The 17,504-nt window shown below is 34.9% G+C and overlaps 1 protein-coding gene across 4 annotated transcripts in view; it reads right to left on the reverse strand.

The window, feature by feature from the left end:
* The window catches only part of LOC150079116 (serine/threonine-protein phosphatase 4 regulatory subunit 1-like), a 672,615-nt gene that overhangs the window by 264,721 nt on the left and 390,390 nt on the right, over window positions 1–17,504 (reverse strand). For all 4 annotated transcript variants that reach the window (XM_090384028.1, XM_090384027.1, XM_090384026.1 and 1 more), the window contains one exon: window positions 13,012–13,097. In XM_090384028.1, coding sequence (XP_090240154.1) covers window positions 13,012–13,097 — 86 coding nt within the window. The remainder of the gene's footprint in view (window positions 1–13,011; window positions 13,098–17,504) is intronic.

A 17,504-nucleotide genomic window follows, 5' to 3' on the forward strand; every position in this document is an offset into this window, starting at 1 on the left:
ACTTACTACATCAGTAAGAGGGGAACGTTTTGATGATATGACTATTGAGGCCCTCGTGGGTAGCACAGTTGATAGAATCGCCCTCCTTCCCAACAGTGGCTAGAAAAGACTAGAGTTCGAATCCTGTCGATAAAGGGAATTTTTATGGGTCTTTTTAATAACATGGCTGAATTAGTTGGGCGAGGGTAGCATGGTTTTTTTCCCTTCCGGAAACTCGGATTTTTCATTCAGCAAAACAGAAAATCGACCTCGGAACACATGCAATTTACAAACAATATAACCTCCATGCACAAGCACACTGTGGGTAACCACCCAGGTGTGAACCAAAGTGAGCAGGGGTCGAGGTGTGGCACTCACACCACATGGAAGAATGCCCCCCCCCCCCTGTTACAAGGCAATACTAGGTGGTAGATGACTCTCATCAACCGGTGCAATACCACCACTTTGCTTATTGGTGGCTTGAAGTGGTGGAACTCGTGTTTAGTCTCCAGAGCTAAGTTCCGTTCAACCATTCCCCATCTCTTCCATCATGTATTAAGACTGATGACTTTTGAGGTTATGAAGAACATCATGGCGAGATCCAATCTTCCTTACATTTCGAGGGTACGGCTCTAAAACGGTGTTCGCAGGTTAGCCGCTAGTAAGTACACCAGACCAAACCTATTGGTAACTCTTTAGGAGGCTTATGGATCAGCTAGTGTAACCTCTACTCTGCCGGATAGTGACTGGAGGGAGCCTGAGTAGTGTGTATGCATGGGGCATTGTCGAGGCCACGTTATATCAAGGATCTGGATTATTCTTACCATGTGTACACCCTATCCAAAAATTTCATTACTTCATAGAGCATGCCCACCCCCACCCCCCCACTTTTTCTTACTATTGAATACACCATTAATTGTCAAAGTAATAGAGCAAGCTTATCTGCAATAAGATCTAAACCTCCCAAACACTTCCATGTTCATTTCACAAATATACGTGGTCTCAATTCTAATCTCAACGATGTCCATTTCCACTTGAAGTCTGCTAAATCCCATGTAATTTTTCTGACAGACTCTCAGTTACTGGTTGACTCAACTACTGCTCATCTCAGTTGACCAAATTATTCACTGTATGATTCCTTTCGCTTCAAAGGTGGTACTTGTGCATATAGGTCCATTCCGATATTCCCTGTCAGAGACTTTGTAATTTGGAATCTCCTCTTTTCGATCTTCCCTGGCTTAAAATCTCTCTACCTCGTTGTGTTTTTTTTTTTTTTTTTTTTGGTAGTTGTTGGCGCATTGGCTTCTGTGGCCATAATGCACCTCCCAAGGTTTTTCCAGTACTTTGATCCAAGCACGAGGTGAGATTCGAACCAGCGACCTTTGGGTTGCCAGGCAGGCACTTTACCCACCTGGCTAGCCCAGTCGGCACCTCGCTGTGACAAATTCATCTGTCTTTTCTATCATTCTCCCAACTTCATTAATCACTTGGAGCTCTTCAACTTCCTCTCTTTGCAACTTGACTTTCTTCAGTCCAACTTTCCTAACAGTGAGGTAATTTTCCTTGGTGATTTTAATGTTCACAACTCCAGCTGGCTTCCATTTTCTAGTCACACTGACCCAGTTGGCTTTTGCAATTACTAATGACCTTGCACAGATTATTCATTTACCTACAAGAATACCGGACAATCCTAACCATACAGCCAACACTTGATCTTTTTCTCACAAACAACCCTTCTAAGTACACGATCAAAGTGAGTGTTCCTTTAGGCACCTCAGATCATAACTTGGTGACTGTCTCTTCTCCAATGGAGCCTTTATCTCATGGCTATTCCCAACCTCGTGTTGTTTGGCATTACAAGAATGCAAAACGGGATGACCTGGGAGACTTCTTTTCTTTTTTCCATGGTTGGATTACTGTTTCAAAACTTCTGATGTCAACATTTGTTCTGATCGTGTCAATGAAATTATTCTTGCAGGAATGGAATCCTTTATCCCACACTCCACTTTAAAATCTCGTCCTTTATCTAAACCTTGGTTTTCCAATAAATGTGCTTAGGCTGTTCAAGAGAAGAATGTTGCATATCGTAATTGGCTTGTTTCTAATTCTTCAGTTTCATTTTCTGCCTACACCAAAGCTCGCAACAATCGTAAAGCAGTTATTAATCAGTTCAAACTAGAGTTTGAACAGGCTAAGAGTAGAAAACTTGCTTTTTGCCCTAATGGTAGCCGAGCATTCTGGTCTCTTGCCAAAGCTATTGGCCGCAACTTTTGCCCATCTCTGCTCCCACCTCTGTCAAAACCAGATGGTTCTGTTTTTCACTTCAGACAAGGATAAAGCTGACCTGCTAGCATCCCATTTTTCTTCCATCTCATATATTAATGATCTTGGAAAAACAACACCCACCATTCCCAACACGCTCCATTCAATGACCCCTGTGATCTTCCATCAAAAGAATGTCAGAAGGATTTTGACGAATCTTGATGCTAAGAAAGCTCCGGGTCCTGATGATATTTCTCCACTTGTTCTCAAAACCTGTGCTCCTGAGCTTATTCTGTTCTTTTCCGCCTTTTTTTCACTTTCTTATTCCAAAAGTGTTTTTCCTTCTGCTTGGAAATTTGCTCATATCCAGCCAGTTCCTAAAGAGGGTGACAAATCCCTCAACTAATTATCGTTCCCATTGCAATTACTTCTTCTCTTTCTAAAGTAATGGAGAAATCAATTAACTGCCAACTCTTAAACTACCTAGAAACCTTCTGTCTGATCAATGATCGCCAGTATGGATTCGTCAGTGTTGATCCAATGGTAATATTTTGGCCTATGTTACCCATTTATGGACAAATTCAATGGAAAAGTTTGGTTAAACACAAGCAGTTGCTCTTGACAACTCAAAGGCTTTCGATCGTGTTTGGCATAAAGGTCTTCTAAACAAGCTTCCATCTTATGGTTTGCAAACTGATTTTTGTAATTGGTTATCCAGTTTTCTCTCTGATCGCTCGCTGAGGGTGATGGCTCTCTGTCTTCTAACATCTCTCCACTAATGCTGATTTTTCCCCCAAAGTTCAGTTCTTTCTCCCACTCTTTACTTCTTGTATATTGATGACCATCTTCCACTGACTGGAAATCCTATCCATAGTTTTGCGGATGATAGCACATTGCATTCTACTTTCCATTTTGAGAAACCTTGCCCTGCTCAATCAGCTTTAACTTCTCGAATATCCACTCCCAATTCCTTAAATGCTGATCTCCAGTGGGGCAAAGACAACTTAGTTGATTTCAATCCTTCTAAAAGTCAGCCTTGTCTCGTATCTCACAAAAATGATTCTTCTGCTCCTATTCTTATCTTTGGTGACGTTCTGATTCTTAGGCAAAATAAGATTTTTCTTTTGGGGATTACCCTGACTTCTAATCCCTCTTTGCACAAGCACATTATAAATATTGCTTCCTCTGCATCTAAACAACTTTGTTTTTTCTTTCGCTCTTGGCGTTACTTTTCTTCCAAACAGCTGTTTGATTCTGTACAAATTGCAAATCCGACCTACCATGGAATATTGTTCCCACATCTGGGGAGGTGCCACCAAAACCTCTCTCAAGCTTCTAGATTCCATTCAGAAGAGAGCAGTTAAGTTAATTAATGACTCATCTCTAACAGTCTCTCTCCACTCGCTGTCTTCAGACAGTGAGTGGAGCGACTATTAGATATGATTACTGGAGAGACTATTAGATATGATTACTGAAGACATTCAAGAATTACTGGTAGAAAAAGAAGCTGACGTAGCAGATTTGATCCAAATGGCATTGGAGGTAAAATCAAATCAATTCAGATAATGATATTGCATATGAAAATTCTAAACTTCCGAATTTTACACTAAAATCATAGGGTAAGGCATAAAAGTTAGCCGAGCAATTAGAATCTTATTTTTTGAATGCAGATTCTTGAATGAAAGGAGCCCAAAGTTCAAAAGAGAGCTTCAAAAATGCTTAGTTTCATATGATGAAATTCACAAAGATTTATCAACAAAAGCAAACAAATCCAGATTACTGATTTTTTAAAATGAACAGAAAACACACGAAATCTAGAATGGTGTATTTTTGTTAGTTTTATTAACATTTTGTTAATGAAATAGTGTATTTTTGTTATCTTTTGGAACGTAACCCCCCCCTTTGTACTTTTTCTTTGTCCCGTTTAGCACGGTTTCGCACAACACAACATTTTAAAGGAACCTAATAACCGTGTTATACAAGAGTTACCTGTATATTTAAAATTCTAACTTCAGATTAATGCTTCACTGCATACCATCACATACAGTTACAAAAAAAAAAAAAAAAAACTGTGTTATTTTGATTATACTTAGTGATGTGTTAATAAAATTGAAAATGGGGAGGGGGGGACATGTACCCAACGTGAGTACCTAGCCTGCTTATGCATAAATGCACAATGTTCATTTTGTTGATAATCATCAAATTATTCTCTTTTCAAACTGAATTGGAAAAAAAATAATAGCAAAAAATGTACAAAAATATATTGATAAACTGCAAATAAACAAAATAATGTATACATTCTTCTCATTGTTTGTTTAATAAATTATATAAATTTTTATTGTCTTTATACTTTTTTATGGCCAATAAGGCAATACTCATGTAATGGTCCTTATATAACTGTAAATTTAGTAAATCATAATGATTACAAAATATAAACTGTAAAGTAAATTACAGCCATAACTAAATGGTGTTATGCAAAAAGGAAACAACTCATAAAATTCTGAAAATAAGTAACGCCTGTAACTGAATAACAGAACTGCTCCTCTAACTTCAGAAAATACGATTTAGACTCTGTATCTATTTCTCAACTAATTAAATTCTGTTACCCCCCTCCCCACATATACACACCTCCACTGCAGTTAAACTTGAAAGCTCATTTTCACATAAAGTGCTTTTGCAGCTCCATCCCATTTAGAATAACAATATCCAGTAATAGATAACAACACTACCAAACAATAGGTACAACAAATTTATCATTACCTGTTCTAAAACTGCATAATGCAAAAATGTCCCAAAAGAAAAAAATTACATAATAATAATAAGTAGTGCAAAAAATTGGTTAATATTAACTAATAAGATTATAATAATTTCTTGAAAATGATAAAAAACATAAGTGAATTAAAAATGAGAGAAAGGTTTATAAACTCTTTAAAATCTGGCACTCTCAGGGATTGAGAGGCACTGGATTTTAAATCCAGTATACCTAATGATTGAACAGTGTGGGAGAAGTACCTTTCAAAGAATAATAAGAACTAAAAACAACTTATATACATCTGTTAATGTTTATATTGACTAAGAAAAACGTAATATAAATAATTTGTTAAGCATAAACAAATGACAATAAACACAATCACAGAAAATGTTGTCAGAATAACAATGGACGTGCTTCAGAGGGTAAAAAAAATTCACAATGAAGAATAATAAAAAGTTAACAATGAAGAATAATAAAAAGTTAACTATTCTTCTTGGAGAACAATTTATAACAAGGTATAAATTGCTAGTTTGCTAGTTTACATGACATTTTCTTGTCTCCGTGACATTTTGCTTATAATAATGTACTTCGAAGAAATTTGTTAGTTTACATGACATTTTGCTTATAATAATGTTCTATGAAGAAATTGCTAGTTTACATGACATTTTTCTTATAATAATGTACTATGAAGAAATTTGATCAGTTTCTCTCACATAATAACAAAGATAACTAAGTTTTGTTATTATAACTACAGCAGAGAGAAAAACAACAGGCAGCCAAGGTCACTCACCAGGCCTTCTTCTCCATAGTATTAGTATAGAATGGGAAGCGAAGTGAACCTTGAGCTGCCCACCCCCCTTTTTGCTTTATTCATGAAATGGAACAACTACATGACTAGTTACGACAATGGCAAAAAAAAAAAAAAAAAAACACCCTGGTCATGTGGAATTAAAATTAAATCAATGTTTGCATGCATTAGAAAGTTGCTGTTTATGATAAAAATAACCACAGATTTCATCAAAATTAAATTTTTTCAGCTACACACGTGACATTTTCAATCTACCTTTGCTCTCGGGTGTTCTAAAGTGATGCTAAACTGGTCACCAGCTCACACAAGTGCTGTATAGCCAGCTACACAGCTCTAATTTGCAAGAGAAGTTCATGCTAAGTTAGGAAGTATACCAAATAAGAGATAGCACTAAAAGAGACATTCAACGTAAAGTTTAGGCTGTTTTTGCAGTGAGATTTCAAGGATAAATTAATCCTATAAGCACCTTATAAAGAGAGAAATCTCATCCAATTTTGAATCAATTCTTAAAGTAAATGCAGTTCACTAATATAAGTGCCAGACTGCCTTTCTTAATATTTCCAGATTTCAAAACTTTTTTTTTTTTTAATAAAGATTTTAAAGAAATCCAAATCATAGAGTGCTGTAGTTCATAGAATTTACTGTATATAAATATAAAACTCAAAATAAATACTGGTAACTTGAACTTACAGCCCTTAAGTAACTTACCATCATAAGCTAGTACACAATCTGATCATAGGTAGAATGAAGAAAACACATACTACAAATACTACAATTAACATAATTTAACCTATTTAAGATTTAAGTATATGTTATATAATATGCTGAATCTGAGATGCTGCCCCACTCATCAAAGCTGGCTGTGATATGATGGTGAAAAATACATATAACAACCCCTTTGTGAGAGGGGAAACACTTACTCTTTATTATAAATGACTACTTCAAATAATGTGTTATTCAGTATAATAATGAAGAATAAAAAAACATTTAAATATGCCTTTACACTACTCATGGAACTAAACAAAGTAAATAAAATAATTGTGCTATCCTTCATTCTCACTATAAAATACTCCCAAACTTGGCCCAGCATTAAAAATGCCTCTTACGCTACACCAATGCAGATTTTTATTTTCAAATAGCCTTTTAAGTTACTAAAGTTTTTAACACTCAGATTAACTATAATAATCTCTATATGAGATATGATTTAATATTGATGATACCAATTGGGGCAAGGTGGAGGAAAGAAAAAAGACGATAAAAGAAAAACACTTTTTACAAAAATTTAATGCTCGTAGCGAAAATAATTTCTATAGGTAGGAGAACTTAAGTCCACTCAAGATATGAATATATGGTAATCATTACCTGATGCCAAGGGATCCAATTTCCAACAAAAATCTTTGAAGCCAGATTTAAAGACAAAACGTTATGTAACTTTCTGCTGTTTCAAGAATTCCATTTTTTGTTACTGATAAACACTATTTGTGAATACAGCAGACTCTCGATTTTCCGGGATAGAGGGTAAAAAACAAATCCCGGATAATCGATTTTCCAGTTAATCCAAAAATACAAAAGTCCCCGACATACGTAAGAGATACATTCCAGGACTTCTTACTTCGTCAAGTTTTACTTAACTCGGGAATGACTAATAACATATTTCTTCTAAATTATTATTGACAAATCTGAATTATGCATGATACTTGTTAATGTTTGGCCATTTTGATACATCCTTATTATAATGATTCCTTAGAGATTTAACAGATGCACCATTTTCAAACTTTTGAATAATTTCAAGTTTTTGTTTAACTGAAAACACAACTCTTTTGCGTTTGCCCATCATTTTTGCGATTTCTAAACGCAAGAAAAAAAATTCCAACATCCCTGACATAAATAACGAAACAAAATTTGTCCTTTTGCGCTGCAACAGAACACAACAATTGATGCGACACACTAAAACAAACTAAACATTTGGTCTCTCTCCTTTTTTTGAGCAGTGGGTGTGAAGACAGCAGGGATTGCAAGATAATAGATACACCAATCTCCCAATGACGACTTATAATGCCGCTTGTCGCTTATTTACGACTTGCAAAATATCTGTTTATACCTATTCTAGTTATTACTTGAATTTTTTTATTTCTGGTTGATTATCATTATTTTTTTTTTTTTTTTTAATTTGGAGTCTTGAAGTGTTCCAGTTAATCCGCTTCCCGGTTAATCCGATCCCAGTTAATTGAGAGTGCTGTATTGTGATATCAATCATAGCAAGTATAATACAGACACTGTAGTTTCTTTAAGATTACATTAAAGTGTTTACAATGAAGAATGTTATGAATGTCAAAATGCGCATAACAACACACAAATGAATTCAGTAACAAATGTGACTGCTAAAAGTGAACAATACTCTGTGAGTCAGTAATATGATAAGAATGACCTTCACATTTGATAGAGATAATCCTCCTTTTTTTTGCCTTATAAAATGGAATCTTCTACTGAGAGGACTGAGCCTTTATTTCCAGATTTACTTCTTAAATTCTTTATGCACAGCTAGAAACTTCTTTAAATTTATAATCTTCTTTAAGATTATAAATGATTCCAGAATTATTTTATTTTGCATCATAAATCTGAATATTTCAAAGACAAATATCCTTCTTTCAGTTTACATTTTACTATATAAAAGTAGCAATAAAATGTTCATTTTCAGTGCTAGGTGATAACGTTATACAAACAATTTTTATAATCTGTACAAAAAATACATTAAACTTGAGGTACATGCAGGCAGTCTGACATCTCAGTACTCGTCAAGATGGCTGTGATATGGTTTCATAGTTTAACAGACCACAGCCAGTTTGACGGCCATGAGATGCATACTCAATGGATATACTTGTAAAACACAAAAATTTCTAACAAAGAATATTAAATGAAACTCATACAAACCACATTAACCATTAACAGTGCAGACATAATAATAACATAATGATTTTGCAGCTCTCTTTGATGAAAATAAAGAACCTGTATAGAACTTCATCCTTAGGGCTAGATGATATAACTTCAGTCCAGCTCATCAAAGGTGGCTGTGATATGCATATTCAAACGAAACATTTCACAACCTCTTTGATGACTGAAAAAAAGGAAAGTGTTATTCTCCATATGAAGTAAAACACCAGCTAAACACAGACAACAGGGATAAGACAAATGTAAACAATAATTGCAAGTTATGGATAATTATTACAGATAATTATGGATAATTCCAGTAAATGCATGCACACACACACACACACACACACACACACACATATACACAAACATGTCCTATTTTTGTGCATTTTAAGTGTTCCCAAAATTAACAGAAAATAACAGTAAAACCATTTAGGAGTAAATTAAAGCCTCCCCTACCTCTCATTTTAACTAATACTCCTAAAATATGATGTAATTAAAGATAGCAACATTAAAAAACAAATGAAGTTAAACCAAGTGTGAATTAGCATATTTAACTTTTTAATAAATCATCAAAAACAAGAGAGTACTCTGTATTATATCTCAAATGATGAATTAATTCAGAAACCAGAAAACCTTTCTGAACATTGCCAATTTTAATCAATTATTTATGTTCAAAAACTCACTCTTCTAATTTCAGCATACCTGATCTGTTAAGGAACTTTTGTAAATGAATCATTTCTCAGAAAACAGACCAACAAAACAGAGCATATTCTTTTCTCACTACATAACCTTTCAATACCATGTGTGACTATGCCAAAAGCTTTGTTAATATTCACAGCCACTTCAAAAACAATATGACAGGTTTGTTAGAACTCATTCCATGTAAAGAACACAGCCCTTCACTATTTAGCTTTCCAGTGTTTTCAGATTTTATTCTGTCTAGTCCCAAAATGATTATCACTGTTACTTCAAAAAATTAAAAATGCACAAGAACTTTTTAAAATGTGTGCATGTGAGACAGAGAGATACTATGTACATTTCCACAAACTAGCACAACTGAAAGGACTTTGCAGATGTATAATGAACAACCTTTCCGTCAAAGACAAGGTAGTGAGATGGTACAATTTTTACATCTCACTACCCATGTCTTTCACAGAAATGCATTCTACATTGATTGATGAACTGAAGTTAAATGTTTTCACACAAAGTTTATCACTGTAAGGACCACATGGATAGTTTACTCCTATTGTAAAAATTAGCATTTTCTTTCGACACATTTTCAGAGGTGACTGGTTCTGAAGATAAACTCATTATTAACCAAAACAGCTGATCATATGCATGCTACTTTTAGAGTATAAATATAGTCATCAAAAACATGTTAGGTAATGAACATTGGAAATATATGCTAAGAGGAGTCCCTGAAGAACAAAAACCATCCATCAGGGCACTTCTTTATACTGGTGTGCCTTGTAGTAATTACAACCTTGTGCTTTGTAGTAATTACTAGGCAACTAAAATTCTGTAGTAATTACTACAAGAAATGCTACTGAGAAATAAATAAATGTTAATTCATTTCATCAACAAAATGAATTAAATATTTATTTAAAATGGAAAAAGATTTTTGGGTCCTTGCAACTTTTTCCTTTTTTCAAATAAAAATATAACATAGTAATAAATTTCTTTCCTAATTTGATAAATAAGAAAATGACACTTCTCAGCAATATAAGTGTTTATTTTATATACTGTTTGAGTATGCATGTATTTTTCAAAACATTAGTAATAAACCTTTGAATACTTCATTAATAAAACCTGAAAAACTCATTACCTGAAAAACTCATTAATGAGTTTTTCAGGTTTTATACTCAATAAATATGTTGATATTACTATTCTCAATGAAATTATTTTTGATTTCATTTACAGTCTGTTTTCTGTAATCAGGTCACAAAGGAGGTTCGGCAGGCGAAGGCGGATTACGAGAAATCTTTGGCAAAAGATGCTAAGAAAAACAGCAAGGATTTCTTTACTTATATAAACTCTAAAAGGAAGGGGATGAATATGATTGGTCCACTTGACATCGATGGTTCGACTGTTGATGATCCTGCTCAGATAGCAAACAAACTGAATGAGTATTTTGCATCTACATTCACACGTGAGGAATTATTACAATTTGAAAATGGAAGAAGGTTATCAAATTGTAGTAGTGTGCTTAATGATTTTGTAATAACTGAGAGCAAAGTGGAGGAGAAATTGTTGAAGTTAAACATAAGAAAGGCACCTGGGGTGGATGGGATCTATCCAGTTATTTTAAAGGAGGCGGCAAAGCAACTAAGCAAACCCTTAGCCATAATTATGAGAGCATCCTTGGACTCAGGGGAGGTTCCCACGGACTGGAGATGTGCAAATGTGTCCCCAATTCACAAAGGTGGATCGAAGGGTGACACGAGTAATTACAGACCAGTTAGTTTAACTTCTGTTCCGGGTAAAATAATGGAGTCGCTGGTTAAAGATGCATTGCAGGATCATCTAGACAAGACTGCAGCAATAATTCAAACACAGCATGGGTTTGTTAAGGGAAAGTCTTGTATGACAAATTTGATTGGTTATTATGATGTGGTCACAAAGGAACTGGATGCAAAAAATAATTTTGATATCATATACTTGGATTTCAGGAAAGCTTTTGACACTGTTGCGCATGGAAGACTACTGTACAAATTGGAGCAGAATGGTATTAAGGGTAAGTTGCTACAATGGATAAAAGGATGGTTAAGTGGGAGAAGACAGAGGGTGGTAATCAATGGGTGCTGCTCTTCGTGGACTAATGTTATTAGTGGAGTCCCACAGGGTTCGGTGTTGGGTCCACTGTTGTTTTGTGTATTTATCAATGATATTGATGAAGGTATATCAGGCTTAATGTCGAAGTTTGCAGATGACACAAAGGTTGGCAGGGTTGTTAATGACAGTAATGGCAGTGTGCTACTGCAACAGGATCTAGATAATTTGGGCAGATGGGCTAAGAAGTGGCAACTGAAATTCAACCTTGACAAATGCAAAGTACTGCATATGGGTAGAAGTAACCCCAGAGAAATGTACCAACTGTGTGGTACTACACTTAAGGTGGTAGAAAATGAAAAAGACCTGGGAGTAATTGTGCAGTGAGATATGAAGTTTTCTGAGCAGTGCAGACAGGCTGCTAGGGCGGGTCATGGGGTTTTGTCAATGATATATAGGAATTTTGCTAGCAGGGAAAAGGAGGTGATTGTCCCTCTGTATAAGGCAATGGTCAGGCCACGCCTTGAGTACTGCGTACAGGTCTGGAGGCCTCATTTTAGGAAGGATGTAGATTTGCTTGAGCGTGTACAGAGAAGAGCAACACGATTGGTGAGGGGAATGAAGGGATTCTCTTACCAAGAGAGGCTTAAGTTCTGCAAATTGCAGTGGCTGGAGACTAGGCACCTGCGCGGTGATCTGATTGAGGTCTATAAGGCCTTGAATGGGTTCAGCACGCTGAATTCTGATGGGATCCTTCCACTTGTTCAGATTACCAACCTACGGGGACATAAGTTCAAATTAAGAAAGGACAGATGTAGAATAGATGTGCGGAAATTTGCCTTTAGCCAGCGGGTGGTTAATTGCTGGAACAAACTTCCATCTGTCGTTGTAGAAGTTGATAGGTTAAATAAATTTAAGGAGGAACTGGACAGGCATTTGGAGGGAATGGTGTGATTTTTTTTTTTTTTTTTTTGGCTGATGCTGCATAAGCTCCTACACTTGCTTTCTTGCATCATGTGCCACTACTACTACTACTACTACTACTACTATGGATCTATGACAGTGGTTTTTAACCACAGAGATGGACTTGTAATGAAAAAAAATTTTCATATTGCTTTCTGAATTATGTAAAATTATATGTAGATGGCATATTTTTGAGCTGAGAATTTCTATTATCTTAATGCATCAGCCATAAAATCAAAAACGTTACAATCCATAAATGCATCACAGATCTTAAAAATAACAGTTGCATTTATTTCACCTGTTAATTATCAAATATTAAATAACTTTTAATGATTAACATTAGTTGACCATGGTTGGGAATATGGTAAAAATATACAGCTAAATATAAAATAATTACTTTAGCAATGAAAGAGGAATAGAAATTCTATTGAAATCATGTTGAACTTTCCTGTTATTAGAGAAAGGGAACCAAAATTTTATAAGCTAGATTTTCAAACATAAAACTCTTGAATATGTACACAATACTTGTTCAGCCCAAACTTACAGCCACACCCTCTGTACGCTTGTCTTCTATGTTGTTTGTTTCTGTGAACTGCACTATCAAAGGACAAATCCATTCTTCCAGTTGGGCTAGATGGAAAACATCTTAGCATTAGAAAACCTACACATATAAATCACAAAACTACTGCAACTAATAATGGTCAACATGTACTGGGGGAGAGGGAATTATTTCAATAGGGAAACCAAGCTGCCAACTTTTCAAAATTACTCTTAATGGTTACATTAATTACATTAGTTGACATACGTATGAATGGAAATTATACATATGTATGAATGGTTGTGAACATGCAAAAATATAAAGCAATATATAACAATTAGTTGAAGAATGAAAAGGAGAAAGAGAGAGAGAAATTCTCCCGAAATCATCCTTAACAAATAATGTAGCTAATCATAATGTATGCTACTTATAGAGTATAAATGCAGTTATAAAAAATAAGTAAATCAACATGGAAAATACATGCTTAAGAAGAGGGGAATGAAAGCAATCCTGAACTTTTTTTTGCATAAAGTACTCACTGCTTTCAGATTACTTTATAACTGAAAATTTGTTAAATGCTACAACAAAAAAAAATTTACTAGAATTCTTTTGTGATAACTACCTTTTGTGATATTTGGTATTTAGTTGTATAGATTTTTAATTTATATTTAGAACCTTACCAAAGCCAAAGTTTAATATGCCATGGCACATAACAGAATTTTATACCTCAAATACTACCTTAAATAAAAACATTAACGTTCAGAATCAGCCTAAAAATAAATTTAAAAAAAGCAGATAATAATTTTACATTCCTATTTCCCAAGAAATGACAACAAAACAACGAACCCAAGCAGGGTATACTTAATCCAGTAGTGGTGATACCACTGCTTGTTACAAAGATGTTAGCAAATGGCCTGACAGCCGAAATTCTCTTTGTTATTACTTTTAAATTTTTCTTTAAGAACTAAGCAAAATTCTAGGGATGACCAATAATTATTATATATAAAATAAAGAATAAAACCTACTATAAAAAAATTATTAATTAACAATTCAAGTTTAATTTCAACTGTAATGGCCCTAGCCCAAAATTCTGCAATTATTATCTCTTTATACCCATTTCATTCTGTGTGTGTGTGTGCGTGTGAGAAGAGGATATATATATATATATATATATATACACACACACACACACACACACACACCGTTCCTATTATTTCTTACTGTTCTCCATCATGTAACCAAGCTGTAATTAAATATACCATTATGATGGGTTTTTCTTTTTTGAATAAATTAATATGTAATTGATTCAATAAACTATTTTATATAATTCCAATGTAATACAAACCAAAGAAATAGTGTGAACTGGAATGGTGATATTTTGAGAAAATCTAAGGGAAGCACAATAAAAATTGGCTTGCTGCTTGTTCATTTCATATGAATTCCAAAAACACAATAAACCAATACTTCACTAAAATTAACAGATTACTAATCTAAGCAAAGTATTACTAAAATTAAATATAACAGTCATTAATCCTGAAACAATGACAGATACCACAATGTTTACTTTTTTTTTTTTTTTTCCCCCACAAAACTTAAGAGGCAAAACTATAACACAGACGGTGACACCTGGTATGTTCATGTATAGTTCCAAGAAAACAATAATGCCACTTCCAAAACAGCTCAATAAGTATGCATGCATAATTAGTAAAAGTACATACAGCTGTAGCCACTAATCTTGAATCAGTAATTAATATGAAATAGATACTTTACTTAGGATACTGTCTGACCAGGCACAACAACTGCTGGGATAACTCTATCAGGAGTGCACATGTTGATCAGTGTTTCACAAGTGTGGGCTCTAGGAATTTTCTACACAGATCTGCAATTTTGAAGATCATTTCAAATACACTTCAAATAAATTATCCATATAGGCACGAACAGTCTTGAAATATATTCAATACATGCTGCCACATCTTACCTCTGTTTCTATCTAATAGTAACTTCGCAACTGAGATGGCTCATTGTATTACCTGGGTACCTGCCCGCCCACTGATGACGAAGCCAAACAGCTTCAAAACGATCGTCTGGGTGGTGGTACCACTGAAAATAAATAACAGTAGCCTTCTCTACTAGAGAAGCATTATTTATTTGAAGTAATTCAATAGTAGCTATCTTGTTGTGAAGGCAACCACATTATAAGATACAATTAAAACGATGCCTTCTACGCTACAATCGTAGCTCAAATATATGGGTTAACTATGGTGTATTTACACCGATATTATATATCTAATAGTAAATACTGTTTTAACAAATGAAAACACAAAAATAGCTTTGAAAATTGGAGAGGAACACTCAACCTGTGAACACTGACATCAGATAGTAGTAGCATAGGTATATGATGCAAGAAAGCAACCTTATACAGAATCAGCCAAAAAAAAAAAAAAAAAACCACCTTTCCTTCATAAGTTTCAAAAGTTTCTCCAGTTGTTCCTTGAATTTATTTACACTATCAATTTCCACAACGACAAAAGATAGTTTGTTCCAGAAATTAACTACCTATGTGCAGGAATTTTCCAAAAGCAAATTTCCATACATATAATTTACAACTGCCTTTTCTCAATTTGAATTTATGCCACCTCAAGTTCATAATCTGAGCAAGAGGAAGAGATGAATCCCAACAGCATTGAGCCAGCTCACACCATTCAAAGCCATAAACACCTAAATCAAATCACACTGAGGGTGCCTAGTCTCCAACAAATGCTCAAGTTCTGCAATTTGCGGAAGTTAAGTCTTTCTTGATAACAGCATGGCCCTTTAGTTCCCCTCACCAATCTTGATGCCATTCTCTGTACTTATTCTAGCAACTATACATCCTTCCTAAAATGAGGCCTCCAGACCTGTATGTAGTACTCAAGGTGTGACCTGACCATTGCTTTATACAAAGGAATAATCACTTCCTTTTCCCTACTAGCAAAATTCCTGTATATCACCAACAAGACCACATGGACTGTCCTCGCAGCCTGTCTGCACTGATGAGAAAACTTCATATCTAACTGCATAACTACTCCCAAGTCCTTTTCATTCTCCACTACCCTGAGTGTAGTATCGCACAGATGGTACGCTACTCAAGGGTTAGTGCTACTCATATGCATTACTTTGCATTTGTCAATGTTAAACTTCAATTGCCACTTCTCAGTCCATCTGCCCACCTTTTCTAGATATTGTTCAGTAGCATACTGTCGTTAACAACCCTGACAACCATTGCATCATCTGCAGACTTCAACATTTAGTCTGATATACCTTTATCAATGTCCTTGATAAACATACAAAACAACAATGTGCCTAACACTAAACCCTGGCGACTCTACTAATAACAATAGTCCAGGAAAAGCAGAGTCCATTGATTACCATTCTCTTCTCCCACTCAACCATCCCTTTATCCATTGTAGCAACAATGCCACACTATTCCAATTTGTACAGTAGTCTTCCATGCGCAACAGTAACTAAAACTTTCCTGAAAACCAAGTATATGAAATCAAAATTATTTTTTGCATCTAGTTCCTTTGTGACCACTTCATAGTATCCAATAAAATTGGTCAGACAAGACATGCTGTGTCTGTATTATTACTGCAGTGTTGTCTAGATGATACTCCAATTCTTCTTTAACCAGTGACTCCATTATTTTCCCTAGAACGGAAGTTAAACTAACAGGGCTGTAATTAATCATGTCATCCTTCGTCCCGCTTTGTGAATTGGGAACACATTTGCACATTTCCAGTCCGTGGGGACCTCCCATGAGTCCAAGGATGCTCTCATAATTATAGCTAAGGGTTTGTTTACTTCCTTTGATGCCTCCTTTAGTATAACCGGATAGATTAAATTCACACCAGATGCATTTCTTATGTTTTATTTCAATAATTTCTCCTCTAATTTGCTCTCCATTATCATAAAATCATTTAGCTCCCTGTTAGAGTTTAATAAGCTTCTGTCCTCTACTTTCCTCATGTGTGAATGCAGATGCAAATTACTCATTTCAGTTTTGTCAGCTAGCTGAGCAGGATCATCAACAATCGAACCATTGATATCAAGTAGACTAATCTGATTCATCCCCTTCCTTCTAGAGTTTATATAAATAAAGAGGTCTTTGCTGCTTTTCTTTGTGTCCTTTGCCAAAGATTTCTCGTAATTTGCTATAGCTTGCCTCACTTCCTTTGTGATTTGATTACAGACTAACTTGTATCCCCCCCACAGGCTTCTGTATCACCTGATAATTTATATGCATCTCATGCATTTTTCTTCTCTGCTACGTTTCATTAGTTCATCTGACATCCATTTTAGGCCTAAACCTTGAACAGTACTTCTTAGTTGGTATGTAAAGCCTAGTGGCTTCTATTATTATTTTCCTGAATGCTTACCATTTAGAATTTGCTTTGGTAACATCATCATCAGTTGGTCCCATTGTATAGAATTTAAAAACTGTCTGAGGCCATTGTAGTCAC

Source organism: Mastigoproctus giganteus, chromosome 10, assembly GCF_048544385.1.
Source record: "Mastigoproctus giganteus isolate SK-2022 chromosome 10, ASM4854438v1, whole genome shotgun sequence".
Taxonomy (NCBI): domain Eukaryota; kingdom Metazoa; phylum Arthropoda; class Arachnida; order Uropygi; family Thelyphonidae; genus Mastigoproctus; species Mastigoproctus giganteus.